General features: G+C 48.6%; 1 protein-coding gene across 3 annotated transcripts in view; it reads left to right on the top strand.

The window, feature by feature from the left end:
* Positions 1–238: 238 nt before the first annotated feature.
* Positions 239–13,598, top strand: part of THAP4 (THAP domain containing 4) — a 40,632-nt gene continuing 27,272 nt past the window's right edge. Inside the window, exons 1-3 of one of the 3 annotated variants that reach the window (XM_066233697.1) lie at positions 239–466; positions 2,024–2,122; positions 2,342–3,480. In XM_066233697.1, coding sequence (XP_066089794.1) covers positions 390–466; positions 2,024–2,122; positions 2,342–3,480 — 1,315 coding nt within the window. In that variant the 5' untranslated portion in view covers positions 239–389. Of the gene's footprint in view, positions 467–1,010; positions 1,111–2,023; positions 2,123–2,341; positions 3,481–13,598 lie in introns of those variants that run through there. The other 2 variants (XM_066233698.1, XM_066233699.1) reach the window with 2 other exon arrangements.

Raw genomic sequence — 13,598 nt, forward strand, 5'->3', positions numbered from 1 at the left:
AGGAGCAGGCGGCCAGCGAGGCATTGGGGCGAGCGCGTCAGCCCGCGGTGCGCTCGGACCCGCAGGCGCGGCCATCTTGCCGTACGGACGGGCTCGGCGCGCCATGTCGCCGTACGGAGCGGCCGGCCAGGGCGCCCTTGCCCACCCCCGACGCCGCGAGCCGCGGGCAGAGCCCCGCCGGGTGCCTGAGACCCCGGGCGCGCCGAGGACCGACGGCCGGCGGCAGGGAGGCGGGCGCCGCCATCTTGCTGTACGGCGCCGCGGGGGCCGGCTCCCACGTCCCGCAGCCGTGTTGCCGCGCACCTCCCCTCGGGGCGGTCCCGCTCCGGGCTCGGCGCGACGAAGCGAGGGCCAGAGCCTGGCGGCAGCGCGGCGGCCCGAGGCCCGAAATGGTGATCTGCTGCGCGGCCGCGAACTGCTCCAACCGGCAGGGCAAAGGGGAGAAGCGCGCCGTCTCCTTCCACAGGTAAACCCGACCCGGCCCGCCGCCCGCTCGGCCCGGCCACGCCCCCGCCCGGTCCGGTCCGGCCCGGCGCCGGGGAAACTGAGGCCGCGCGGCCCGGTCCGAGGTGCACTTTCCGCGCCGGGCCTTGGGGCCGGTCCTGCTGGTGAGTCAGCGCCGGGCGCTGTGTGACCTTGGCCGGGGCCGCTGTCTCTGGGCCGGGCGCCTCGGCCAGCGGCGTCCACCCCGCGCGGCCACCGCACGGCCACCAGCGCCGGCCGGGGACCACCCCGCGGCCAGGGCGCCCGTTCCCCGCGCACCCTGTGTCCGCGTGGAGGCCGTCCCCAGGCCCCCGGCGCCCACCCGCGGCCTCGGCGCCCTCGCCCCCACCCCGCGGCTGCTGCGCTCCATTGATTCGGGTTGGCGCTGCCGGCTTCCAGAAGCGGTGTGTTCTGGAAGCCGGTGCCTTGGGTCAGTGGTCCTCCGCACTGGCCGGGTCTTGCCTTCTGTTTCGGTCGCGGGAGAGGCTGTCCTGATCTCTGCCATCGGGGCCGCGCGGAGCAGAGGCGTTCTGCGCCTCGTCGATTATTAACGCGCGCCCCGGGCGCTCTGGCTGGAAGGGTCCCCAGTCTCGGGGACCGAAAGGGTAGCTGTGTCCTCGCGGGGAGGTGAGTCCCTGGAGGGGCCCGACAGCCTCCTGCCCCGAAGAGGCGGCACTTCCTGGCCAGCTTCCCCTCGGAGGCTGCCAAGGGCTCCCGGCCGGGCCGAGGGCCCCCGCGGGGCGAGGGGCTCGCCTGCTGCCCGCCCCGTCGGCAGGCCGCGAGCTCACGGAGGCGCAGGAGGCCCCGGTGAACTGAAGGGATGCTCGATGTGTGTTGCGGGGCATTGGTGTTTAATTTTTAAACCCCCCAGTGACACTACTTTTAATGTTACTGGAGTCTGCCGTGGTGCACTAAGTCTTACGTTGGTTCAATCCGTCAGAAGGAATGGGCTATTTCAGAGCCGCGGCCGTGCTTTCCTCGCAGTTTCCTTCGGAGCCTCTGGTCCCCAAAGTTTTTTTACTGTTTCGAAAATGAGGCAAAGCCCTGCAGAGAAGGCTGCTCTTAGTGTCACTCATAATGGTCTAATGTGGTGTGGGTGTAAACGAGGTGGGAATTGGGGGTCTTCAGAAATTTAGAAGGTCATTTGAGGACAACTTGCTGAGTAGTGAGATCCCAGGCCATCCTAGTCCACAGTGGTCATGGTTTGGTGAGAGTTTTCTAAGTGTAGATTTGCCTTAATGAAAAGAAATGATTAAGTGTCTTATTTAGTGGCCTTTGGGGACAGGGAGTGTAGTAGAAACACAAAACTACACGGTTGAGACTGACCTCCACTGAGAGCTGGTCTCCCATACTCCACTGCTTGAGTCTCAGCCGGGGCTTCCGGGATACTCGCTGGCCTCTGGCTCCCCTCTCTGATGGCTGACGCCTGTCGGGCTTCTAAAGTGGGGCGACCAACTATCCCACTTTCAGCACCCAAAGTCCTTCATCCAGGCACACGAGGACGGTTGCTCAGCCATGACCTTCTGGGAACTATTTCCAGGGCTTCCTGGAGCTTTTCCTGTTGTCTGGATGCCATCCTGTGCTTCTCCAAGCATCCTAGGAGGAGTCACCTACCTTTGTTCCTGTCTGCCCTGCAACTGTAAGCTCCTTCAGTGTAAACCATGGTTCTTCCATTTTACCATTCCAGGAGTGACTTACAAGTAGAATGTGTTTCTTAAACGTTTACCAAATTTTTAGCCAGGTAAAATCAATATGGGTTTGGGTGTTTGCAAAAATACTTGATTTGCTTTTATAGTTGATCATTCTAGGGGAGACATGTAATTATTTCTTTCTAATCCCTTTGTCATATGCCCCGCAGGTTCCCCCTAAAAGACTCAAAGCGTCTGATCCAGTGGTTAAAAGCTGTTCAGAGGGACAACTGGACCCCCACTAAGTATTCTTTCCTCTGTAGTGAACATTTCACCAAAGACAGCTTCTCCAAAAGGCTGGAGGATCAGCACCGCCTGCTCAAGCCCACAGCCGTGCCCTCCATCTTCCACCTGGCTGAGAAGAAGAGGGGGTCTGGAGGCCATGGCCGCAGCAGGAGAAAGGACACCAGAAAGGCTTCAGGGGGCCTGAGGGGACGTGCAGCCGAAGCCGACGGGAAAGGAGCTGCAGGCTCACCATCGTCCTCGAGTGAAACCCTCATGGCCAAGCCAGAGTCTCGCACGTTGAAGCGGGCCGCCCTACAGGTTGAAGCCGCCAGTCAGGAGCGGGCGCAGCAGCAGGGTACACAGGGACCTCCGGGTGGCACTTTGGCCTCAATAGGGTCAGGCAGCGGAGCAGAAGCAAACGGGCCTGCATGCGATGCTGGCGACGAGAGCAGCACCGCCCCCGAGGAGGGCCTGGTGGATAAGAGTGGCATTTCAATGGATGACTTTACCCCCCCAGGATCTGGGGCCTGCAAATTCATTGGTTCACTTCATTCTTACAGTTTCTCCTCCAGGCACACCCGAGAGAGGCCGTCTGTCCCTCGGGAGCCTGTGGACCGGAAGAGGCCGAAGAAAGACACAGAGCCCGGCTGCAGCGGGACCAGCCCGGGGCCTGAGAAGGGCCTGGCCCAGAGCCCCCCAAGTTCATCTCTGACAGCAACACCGCAGAAACCCTCCCAGAGTCCCTCTGCCCCCCCAACAGACGTCACCCCGAAGCCGGCAGCGGAGGCTGTGCAGAGCGAGCACAGTGACGCCAGCCCCATGTCCATCAATGAGGTCATTCTGTCGGCATCGGGAGCCTGCAAGCTCATCGACTCCCTGCACTCCTACTGCTTCTCTGCGAGGCAGAACCGCAGCCGGGTGTGCTGCCTGCGGGAGCAGGTGGAGAAGAAGAACGGAGAGCTCAGGAGCCTGCGTCAGCGTGTCAGTCGCTCCGACAGCCAGGTGCGCAAGCTGCAGGAGAAGCTGGACGAGCTGCAGAGAGGGAGCGCCCCACGCCTGAGCAGCCTGCCGGCCCCCGGCCGCGGTCAGTACCCGCCTCAGGCTCCCACTGCCTGTTCATTAGGGGTCTCCTCTGCTGAGGCTTGGATAGGAGCTGTGGATGAGGTCCAGTCAGAGAGCTTACCCCCGGCAGCTGAGGGGCCTCTAGCTGTGGGGTCAGCTACTCAGTGAATGGGGCCCTGACACTGGTTTTCCGCTTGGACCGGGTAAAGTCACCTCTACAGCCTACCTCACACAAACAAATTCCATAGGGGTTAGGGTCAGGTAGGTGTAGAAAACGATTAGGAAAATGATAGGAAACAGTCTTTGGGAGGGTCTTTCCATTCGTGTTTTATGGTTATCTTTGAAGTTAAGTAATTTTGAACATTAATAACAGTACAATTTTAAACCTCTCCTTAAGTAGAAGACATTCTTTTCCATAAAAATCTAAATGCTACAAAAATAGCCCCGGCCGGGATAGCTTGGTTGGTCAGAGCATCATCCTGAAGCACAGAGGTTGCTGGTTCGATCCCCACTCAAGGTACATACAGGAGCAGATTGATGTTCTTGTCTTTCTCTTGCTCTCTCCTTTCCTCTCTCTAAAGTCAATAAAATTAAAAAACAAAAAATTAAAATCGCTATAGTAATATACAGGCTAAGAAGTGATAGAAACTCCCTTCTCTCTGCCTCCTAAACTTTTATTCTCTGTTGCTGTTAAAATTTGGTGTGTGATGTTTTAAATTGTTTTCTGTAGCCTATATATTTTTTGTACATCTACAGATAGGTTGGGTATATTTTTTATATGTTTATTGGCTATGTTTTTGCTTTCACTCCTGTTTTACTGTTTAGTATGTAAAATAATTCATTTCTAGATATTACATATTGAGGATGGAACTTTTGCCTGTAATAGATACATGAAAAATGTTTTCCTACCACATTCTTCTTTGGAGATGTAGTTCACACTTCAGGAGGGAAAAGGCTATTGTGTGACAGGCTGTTCATTAACATCTGGGCCCCCAAGACCAAAGCCACTAGCACGACCAAAGCAAAACCCAAAATTTCCTGCATGTTTCCAAATGCATCCTGGGGGAGGAGCAGCTCCAGCGGAGGACGACTGATGTCCTGGTCAGAGTGACACACTGTATTCTCCTGTCTCTGCAAAGCTGTATTTTGTAGTTTCTTGATGTTACTTTTTTATCATTTTCTGTTCCTCTTGGTCAGCTGTTCAAAGTTTGTCACTGTTACAGGTTTTTCCAAACTGCCAGCCTTGCACGCCATTGATCCAATCTGTGTTGTTTCTGCCTCATTAATCCTCATTTCTTCCTACTTTCTTCAGTTTCATTTTGTCTTCAGCTTCATTTCGTGGCGGTTCTTGCTTCTGGATGGAGGAGCTTAGTTTATTCTTGTACGCTTGTATCGATACTTCTGATACCTGCGTTTGAGGCTTCAGTCCCGTCAGCCCCTCAGGGTGGACCTGCCTCATGCTGCCCTGCTTGCTCACTTCTGAACCGTTTCTAATGCCAGTCTTGCTGTCCTCTTTAACCCAAGTTATTTATTTAGAAGGGTGTTGACAGTTTTTTCAAGTGGATAGATTGGGGGAGGAACCTAATTCGCTTGTAATTTTTTTTTAAGAATTTTTTTTAGAAAGAATTTATTTTCATTATTTTTAATTTATTTAGAAATTAAATTTAATGGGGTGACATTGATCAATAAGAGTACATTGGTTTCTGGTAAATATTTCTATAGCATTGAACTGTTGATTATGTTGTGTACCCATCACCCAAAGTCAAATTACTTTCTGTCAGCATATATTTGTCCCTCTTTACTCTCCTCCTGCACTCTCCTTCTCCTGGTCACCACTTCACTTTTATCTGTGTCCATGAGTCTCTGTTTTATATCTCACCTGTGTGTGAAATCATATAGTTCTTAGCTTTTTCTGAATTACTTATTTCACTTAGACTAATGTTCTCAAGTACCATCCATGTTGTCATAAATGGCAATATGTCATTATTTCTTATGGCTGAGTAGCATTCCATTGTATATATGTACCACATCTTCTTTATCCAATCCTCTATCGGGGGACAAAACCAACAATAACTAAAGAAGGAATTTTTAAAAATTCTTATTTATTGATTTTGGAGAGTGACATCAATTTGTTGTTCCACTTATTTATGCATTCTTTGGTTGATTCTTGTATATACCCTGACCAGGGATTGAACCTGCCACCTTGGCATTTTGGGACGACACTGTGACCAACTGAGCTACCTAGCCAGGACCTCTACTTTCCATTGATTACATTTTTTTTTAGCAAGCGACAGATAAACAGGAAAGGAGAGAGATGAGAAGCATCAACTTGTAGTTGCGTCACCCTAGGTATTCAGTGATTGTTTGTCTATGTGCCTTGACCAAGAAGCTCCAGCTGAGCCAGTGACCCTTTGCTCAAGCCAGGGACTTTGGGCTCAAGCCAGAGACCATAGGGTCATGTCTATGGTGCCATGCTTAAACCAGCAACCCTGTACTCAAGGTGGATGATCCTGTGCTCAAGCTGGTGACCTTGGGATTTCTATCCTGGGTCCTTGGCATCCCAGGCCGATGTTCTATCCACTGTGCTACCACCTGGTCTGGCAGGCCATTGATTACTTTTTAATTGAGATATTGTTTTCTTGGGAAAATTTTATTTTATTTCCAGAAAAATTCAGCAAACAATGCAGAGAATTTCTCCTCCCACCCACCTAGTTTCTTCTATTATTCACATCTTGCCTTACCACCTGTGTTGGTGGGATTCATTCATTTCAAGTGGTGAACTGATATGAATACATTGTTATTCCCTGAGTCCATAGTTTACATGAAGCGTCACTGTCTTGTAGTTGGATTTTGACAAGTGTGTGCATAGTCTCATGTATCCAGCGTTCCAGTAAGGGTTATACAGAATGGTTGGAGTTCCCAAAAATGCCTGTGCCCCACCCATTCATTCCTATTTCTATAGCAGTGCCTTTTCTCAAATGTCATGTAATTGAATGTATGGGTACCACGGACGAGAGCAGTGTTTTCGGCCGCTGGTCTGGACTGGTGCCAGTTCACAAAAGACTTAACCAACCTGTGGACGGTGGTTGAAAACCACTGGACTGGAGTGTGTCGCTTTTTCAGGTTGACTTCTTTTACTTACCAATATGTAGGTATGGTTTCTGTGTCTTTTTGTGGTGTGATAGCTCATTTCATTTTTTTTCTTTCTTATACTGAGTTAAAATACATATAACAAATATATCATGTAACTATTTTCAAGTGTCCACTTCCGTGGTTTTTAATACATGCACATTGTTGTGCAGCCATCCATCCTCCCCATAGCTCTGGTATGTCTGAAGCTCTGTCTGTTACACTGTAACTCGCCCTTCTCCCCTCCCCTGCCCCTGCCCCTGCCCCTGGCAACCACCATCTACTTTCTGTGTCTGATTTTGATGACCCTAAGTCCCTTGTGTAAATGGAGTCATGCGGCGCTTGTCGTTTTATGACTGGTTTGTTGTACTCAGCATAATATCACCAAGGTTCATCCATGTTGTATCAGGTGTCAGAATTTCCTTCCTTTTTAGGGCTGAGTACTATCCCTTGTGTGGATGGACCACATTGTGTTTGGCCCTTCATCCGTCTGTGGACACTGGGGTTGCTTCCTGTTTTAGCTACTGTGAGTGATGCCGCTGTGAACACGGGTGGCAGACATCTCATTGAGGCCCTGCTTTGTTCTTCTGGGTGTAGATACTCAGAAGTGGAACTGCTGGGTCATATGGGAATTGTGTTTTCTTTTAGATTTTATTTATTGATTTAGAGAGAGGACAAAGAGAGAAAGAAAGGGGGTGGGGGTGGGTAGGAGTGGAAAGCATCAACTCATAGTTGCTTCTCTTATGCATTTCGACCAGGCAAGCCCAGGGTTTCGAACCACTGACCTCAGCATTCCAGGTCAATGCTTTATCCACTGCGCCACCACAGGTCAGGCAGGAATTCTGTTTTTAATTTTTTCAGGAACCTCTATCCTGTTTTCTACAGTGGCTATGCCATTTTCCATTCCCATCACTAAGTGCATGGGTTCAGATTCCTCTGCGTCCTTGTGAACACTTGCTTTCTGGTGTTTTTTATAAGCCATCCTATGAATGTGTGGTGGTATCTCACTTTAATTTTGATTTTCATTTCCCTAATGACTAGTTGCTGTTGAGCATCTTTCCAATGGGCTTCTTGGCCATTTGTGGACCTTCTTTGGGGTAATGTCTGTTTCAGGGCCTTTGCCCTTTTTTTTTGTTTGTTTTTGTTTTTGTTTTACAGAGACAGAGAGAGGGATAGATAGGGACAGACAGACAGGAATGGAGAGAGATGAGAAGCATCAATCATCAGTTTTTCGTTGCGACACCTTAGTTGTTCATTGATTGCTCTCTCATATGTGCCTTGACCGTGGGCCCAAGCTGGTGAGCTTTGCTCAAACCAGATGAGCTCACTCTCAAACTGGTGACCTCGGGGTCTCTAACCTGGGTCCTCTGCATCCCAGTCTGACGCTCTATCCACTGCGCCACCGCCTGGTCAGGCGCCTTTGCCCATTTTTGAATCAGATTGTTTTTTGTGGTTGAGTTTGGGAGTTCTCTATATCTTCTGGATATCAGTCTCTTACCTGAAGATTTGCTAATATTTTCTCCCATTCTGTAGCCTTTTTATTCTATGGACAATGCCTTTTGCTGTAAATACTTTTTTTTTTTTTAATTTATTCATTTTAGAGAGGAGAGGGAGAGACAGAGAGAGAGAGAGAGGAGAGACAGAGAGAGAGAAGGGGGGGAGGAGCTGGAAGCATCAACTCCCATATGTGCCTTGACCAGGCAAGCCCAGGGTTTCGAACCGGCAACCTCAGCATTTCCAGGTCGATGCTTTATCTACTGTGCCACCACAGGTCAGGCCTGTAAATACTTTTTTAAATTTACATGGAGTCTAAATTGTCTTTTTTCTTTTTTCTTTGGTATATCCAAGAAATCATCGCCAAGTCCAATGTCATGAAGCTTTTGTCCTGTGTTCTATGACTTTAGTTTTACGTTCAGGTTTTTGATCCATTTCGACTTAGTATCTGTATATGGTGTTAGGTGAGGGCCCCACTTCATTATTTTGCCTGTGAATTTCCTGTTTTCTCAGCACCATCTGTTGAAAAGACTGTCTTTTATTCATTAAATGGTCTTGGAACCCTTGTCAAAAATCATTTGACTATATGTGCGAGGCTTTATTTGTGAACTTTCTATTCTGTCTTTGATTTCTTCCTGAAATGTTTTATAATTTTCATTGTACAAGCTTTCACTGTCTTGGTTAATTCTAACTAATCATGCTTTTTTGATGCTATTAGAAATGGAATTGTTTTTGTAATCTCTTTTTCAGGTTATGTACAGAAATGCAGTTGATTTTTGTATGTTTACTTTGTATCTGCTATTTTTGCTGAGTTTATTAGAGCTAACAAAACTTTTATTGACTCTCTAGGATTTTCAACATATGAGATCAGATCATACGCAGACAGACAATTTTACTTCTTTCTAATGTGGTTGTCTTATTTCTTTTCTTTTTCTTTTTTTTTTGTATTTTTCTGAAGCTAAAAACGGGAAGAGATAGTCAGACACTCCCGCATGCGCCCGACTGGATCCACCCCGCACGCCCACCAGGGGGCAACGCTCTGCCCACCAGGGGGCGATGCTCTGCCCCTCCGGGCGTCGCTCTGCTGCGACCAGAGCCACTCTAGCACCTGGGGCAGAGGCCAAGGAGCCATCCCCAGCGCCCGGGCCATCTTTGCTCCAATGGAGCCTTGGCTGCGGGAGGGGAAGAGAGAGACAGAGAGGAAGGAGAGGGGGAGGGGTGGAGAAGCAGATGGGCGCTTCTCCTGTGTGCCCTGGCTGGGAATCGAACCCGGGACCTCTGCATGCCAGGCTGACGCTCTACCACTGAGCCAACCGGCCAGGGCCTGTGGTTGTCTTATTTCTTTATCCTGTTTAATGGCTCTGGTTAGAACTTCCAGTGGGTTTTGTTATGCTGAGGTTTTTTTCCTTCTGTTCCTATTTTGTTGAGTGTATCACAGAGGCGTTGAATTTTGTCAAATGCTGTTTCTGCATCACTTGACTTGACCATGTAATTTCCCCTTTTGTTGATGTGGCACATTACATTGATCCATATTTGTATGTTGAACAGATTCCTTGCATTCCAGGAATAAATCCCACTTGGTCGTGGTGTATAATCCCTTTAATATGCTGCTGAGTTCAGTCTGCTAGTATTTTGTTCAGTATTTTTGCATCGGTGTTCATGGGGGATATTGGTGTGGAGCTTTTTTCTTGTAGTGTCTTTGCTGGCCTCAGAATGAGATAGGAGGTGCTTCCTCCTGCTACTTTTTAGAAAGGTCTAAGAAGGATTGGTATTAGTTCTTCTTGAAATGTTTGGTACAGCCATCAGCGACACTCTCAGGACTTCTCTTTGTTGGGAGACTTTTTTTCATTACTGATTCAGTCTCGTTACTAGTTATAGGTCTATTCCAGGGGTAGCCAACCTTTTTATACCTACTGCCCACTTTTGTATCTCTGTTAGTAGTAAAATTTTCTAACCGCCCACCAGTTCCACAGTAATGGTGATTTATAAAGTAGGGAAGTAACTACTTTCTAAAATTTATAAAGCCGAGTTACAGCAAGTTAAAGCATATAATAATAATTATTTACCAAATACTTTGTCGGATTTTTGCTAAGTTTGGCAGAATAAATCTTTATAAAACAACTTATTATAGTTAAATCTATCTTTTTATTTATACTTTGGTTGCTCCACTACCGCCCACCATGAAAGCTGGAACACCCACTTGTGGGCAGTAGGGACCAGGTTGATGACTACTGCTTCAGTTTTCTATTTCTTTCTGATTTAGTCTTAAAGGTTTTGTGTTTCTAGGAATTTGTCTATTTCATCTTGGTTATCCCATTTTTGGCACACAATTGTTCATAATACTCACTTATAATACATGCTTTTTATTTTTGTAGAATCAGCCATATCCCCACTGTTATTTGTGTTTAATAATTTGAGTTTCCTCTCCTTTTTTCATTTTTTTTCTTTTATTTTGTATTTTTTTCTGGAGTGAGAAGCGGGGAGGCAGAGAGACAGACTCCTGCATGCTCCCAATCAGGGTCCACCCGGTATGCCCACCCATCTGGGGTGTTGCTCTGTTATAACCAGAGCCATTCTAGCGCCTCAGGTGGAGGCCGTGGAGCCATCCTCAGTGCCCAGGCCAACTTTGCTCCAATGGAGTCTTGGCTGTGGGAGGGGAAGAGAGAGACAGAGAGGAAGGAGAGGGGGAGGGGTGGAGAAGCAGATGGGCGCTTCTCCTGTGTGCCCTGGATGGGAATCGAACCTGAGACTTCCACATGCCAGGCCGATGCTCTACCACTGATCCAACTGGCCAGGGCCATTCTCTCCTTTTTTCTTAGTCTGTCAAGCAGGAAAAGGGACCATGTGCTTTTCCACCCCTCCCCCTCTCACTTCTCTTTTCTTTTCTCTCTCTCCCCGTCCTGCAGCCATGGCTCCATCGGAGGGAGTTGGGCCCAGGCTCTGAGATGGTTTCAAGGCTTCTGCCTCAGGCACTAAAGAGCTCATGTGGCTTGTCTTTTTTTGTTGTTTTATTTCTTTTAATTTTTAATTTATTGTGTTGATATGGTTTCAGGTGTCCCATTCAATATAACACCACCCTCGACATTGCCTCGTACCCCCATGCCCCAGGCGAAGTCTCTTCCATCCCCATTACCCCCATGCCCCCTTCTTCTTACATCCACCCCTCGTGGCTTCTCTTTCTAGTCTCTCAAAGTCTTTTCTAGAACAGACTTTCTTAATTTTAATGAAGTCCAACTTACCAGTTTTTTTCTTGCATGGATGGTGCTTTTGGTGTTGAATCTAAAAACTCATTGCTAAATCCAAGGTCATGTAGATTTTTCTCTACATTTCTTTTAGATTTTTTCTTTTTTTTTTGTATTTTTCCGAAGCTGGAAACGGGGAGAGACAGTCAGACAGACTCCCGCATGCGCCCGACCGGGATCCACCCGGCACGCCCACCAGGGGGCTGCTCTGTCGCGACCAGAGCCAATCCAGCTGGGGCAGAGGCCAAGGAGCCATCCCCAGCGCCCGGGCCATCTTTGCTCCAATGGAGCCTTGGCTGCAGGAGGGGAAGAGAGAGACAGAGAGGAAGGAGAGGGGGAGGGGTGGAGAAGCAGATGGGCGCTTCTCCTGTGTGCCCTGGCCAGGACCCCTTGCATGCCAGGCCAACGCTCTACCACTGAGCCAACCAGCCAGGGCTCTCTACATTTCTTAAAGGAGTTTTATACTTCTGTGTTCTACATTTATGTCTGTAATCTGTTTTGAGTTGATTTGGAGGGCAGGCCTAAGGTTTGTGTCCTGGTTCCGTGTGTGTGTGTGTGTGTGTGTGTGTGTGTGTGTTGCTGTTCTTTCTCCATTGTGTTGCCTTTGGTCCTTTGTCAGAGATCAGTTGCCTGCATTTGTGTGGGTCTGTTTCTGAACTCTGTTGTGTTCTGTTGTTCTACGTGAGTTCTTTTTGGCCAGTACCGCCCTGTGTGGATTCTTGTGGAGGGTGAGAAGTCTTGAGAAAGTGTACTGTGAGCTCTCTCTCCATTGTTGTTTTCCGTCAGCACGAGTGCTGGCTGTTCTGGGACTTTTCGCCGCCATATAAACTTGAATGTCAGTTTGTCCCTATCCTCAAAATAACTTGTTGGGATTCTGATTGGGATCTGTTGAATCTATAGACCAATTTTGGGAAATTGAAATGTTGACAATATTGACAGTTCTTTTCAATGAACATGGAGTATCTCTCCGTTTATTTAGATCTCTCATATCTTTTATCAGAGTTTTGTAGTTTTCCTTTTGTAAATATTATACACATTTTGTTAGATTAACTCCCAGATACTTCTTTTTTGGTGAAAATATAAATGTTATTGTGTTTTATATTTCAAATTCCAATTGACTTTTGTATGTTGACCTTGTATCCTGCAACCTTGCTATAATTACTTCCTAATTCTAGGAGGGGTTTTTTTTGTGGATTTTCTGCATAGACAGTCATGTCATCTGCAAAGACAGGTTTTTGTTTTTACTTTTATTATTATTATTTTTTATTATTTAGTGAGAGGTAGGGAGGCAGAGACATACTCCTGCTAGTGCCCTGGCGAGGATCTACCCGTCATGCCGTCTGTGGGGTGGGGCTTTGCCCATCTTGGCGTTACTTCACTGCTCAGCAACTGAGCTCTTCTTTAGTGCCTGAGGCAGAAGCCATGAAGCCATCCTCAGAGCCTGGGCCCAACTCCCTCCAATCAAGCCAGGGCTGCAGGACAGGGGGAGAGAGAGAAAAGAAAAGAGAAGGGGGCCTGACCTGTGGTGGCGCAGTGGATAAAGTGTCGACCTGGAATGCTGAGGTTGCCGGTTCAAAACCCTGGGCTTGCCTGGTCAAGGCACATATGGGAGTTGATGCTTCCTGCTCCTCCCCCTGTTCTATCTCTCCCCCCCCTCCAATAAAAATGGATAAATAAAATCTTTTAAAAAAATAAAAAGGCCCTGGCCGGTTGGCTCAGTGGTAGAGCGTTGGCCTGGTGTGCGGAAGTCCCGGGTTCGATTCCCAGCCAGGGCACACAGGAGAAGCGCCCATCTGCTTCTCCACCCCTCCCCCTCTCCTTCCTCTCTGCCTCTCTCTTCCCTTCCCGGCTCCATTGGAGCAAAGTTGGCCCGGATACTGAGGATGGCTCTATGGCCTCTGCCTCAGGCACTAGAATGGCTCTGGACACAACAGAGCTACGCCCCAGAGGGGCAGAGCATCGCCCCCTGGTGGGCGTGCCGGGTGGATCCCGGTCGGGTGCATGCAGGAGTCTGTCTGCCTCCCTATTTCCAGCTTCAGAAAAAAAAAAATTTTTTTTTAATGCAAAAAAAAATAAAAAAAAGAAGAAAGAAAAGAGAAGGGGGAGGGGGAGGGGGAGGGAGAAGGGTGGAGAAGCATATGGTCCCTTTTCCTGTGTGCCCTGACCAGGAATCAAACTCACATGCCCAGCCGACACTACCACTGAGCCAACCAGCCAGGGCTTGTTTTTATTTTTCAATTACAGGTGACATACAATATATATTAGTTTCAGGTAT

The sequence above is a fragment of the Saccopteryx bilineata genome, chromosome 5, assembly GCF_036850765.1.
Source record: "Saccopteryx bilineata isolate mSacBil1 chromosome 5, mSacBil1_pri_phased_curated, whole genome shotgun sequence".
Classification (NCBI taxonomy): Eukaryota; Metazoa; Chordata; class Mammalia; order Chiroptera; family Emballonuridae; genus Saccopteryx; species Saccopteryx bilineata.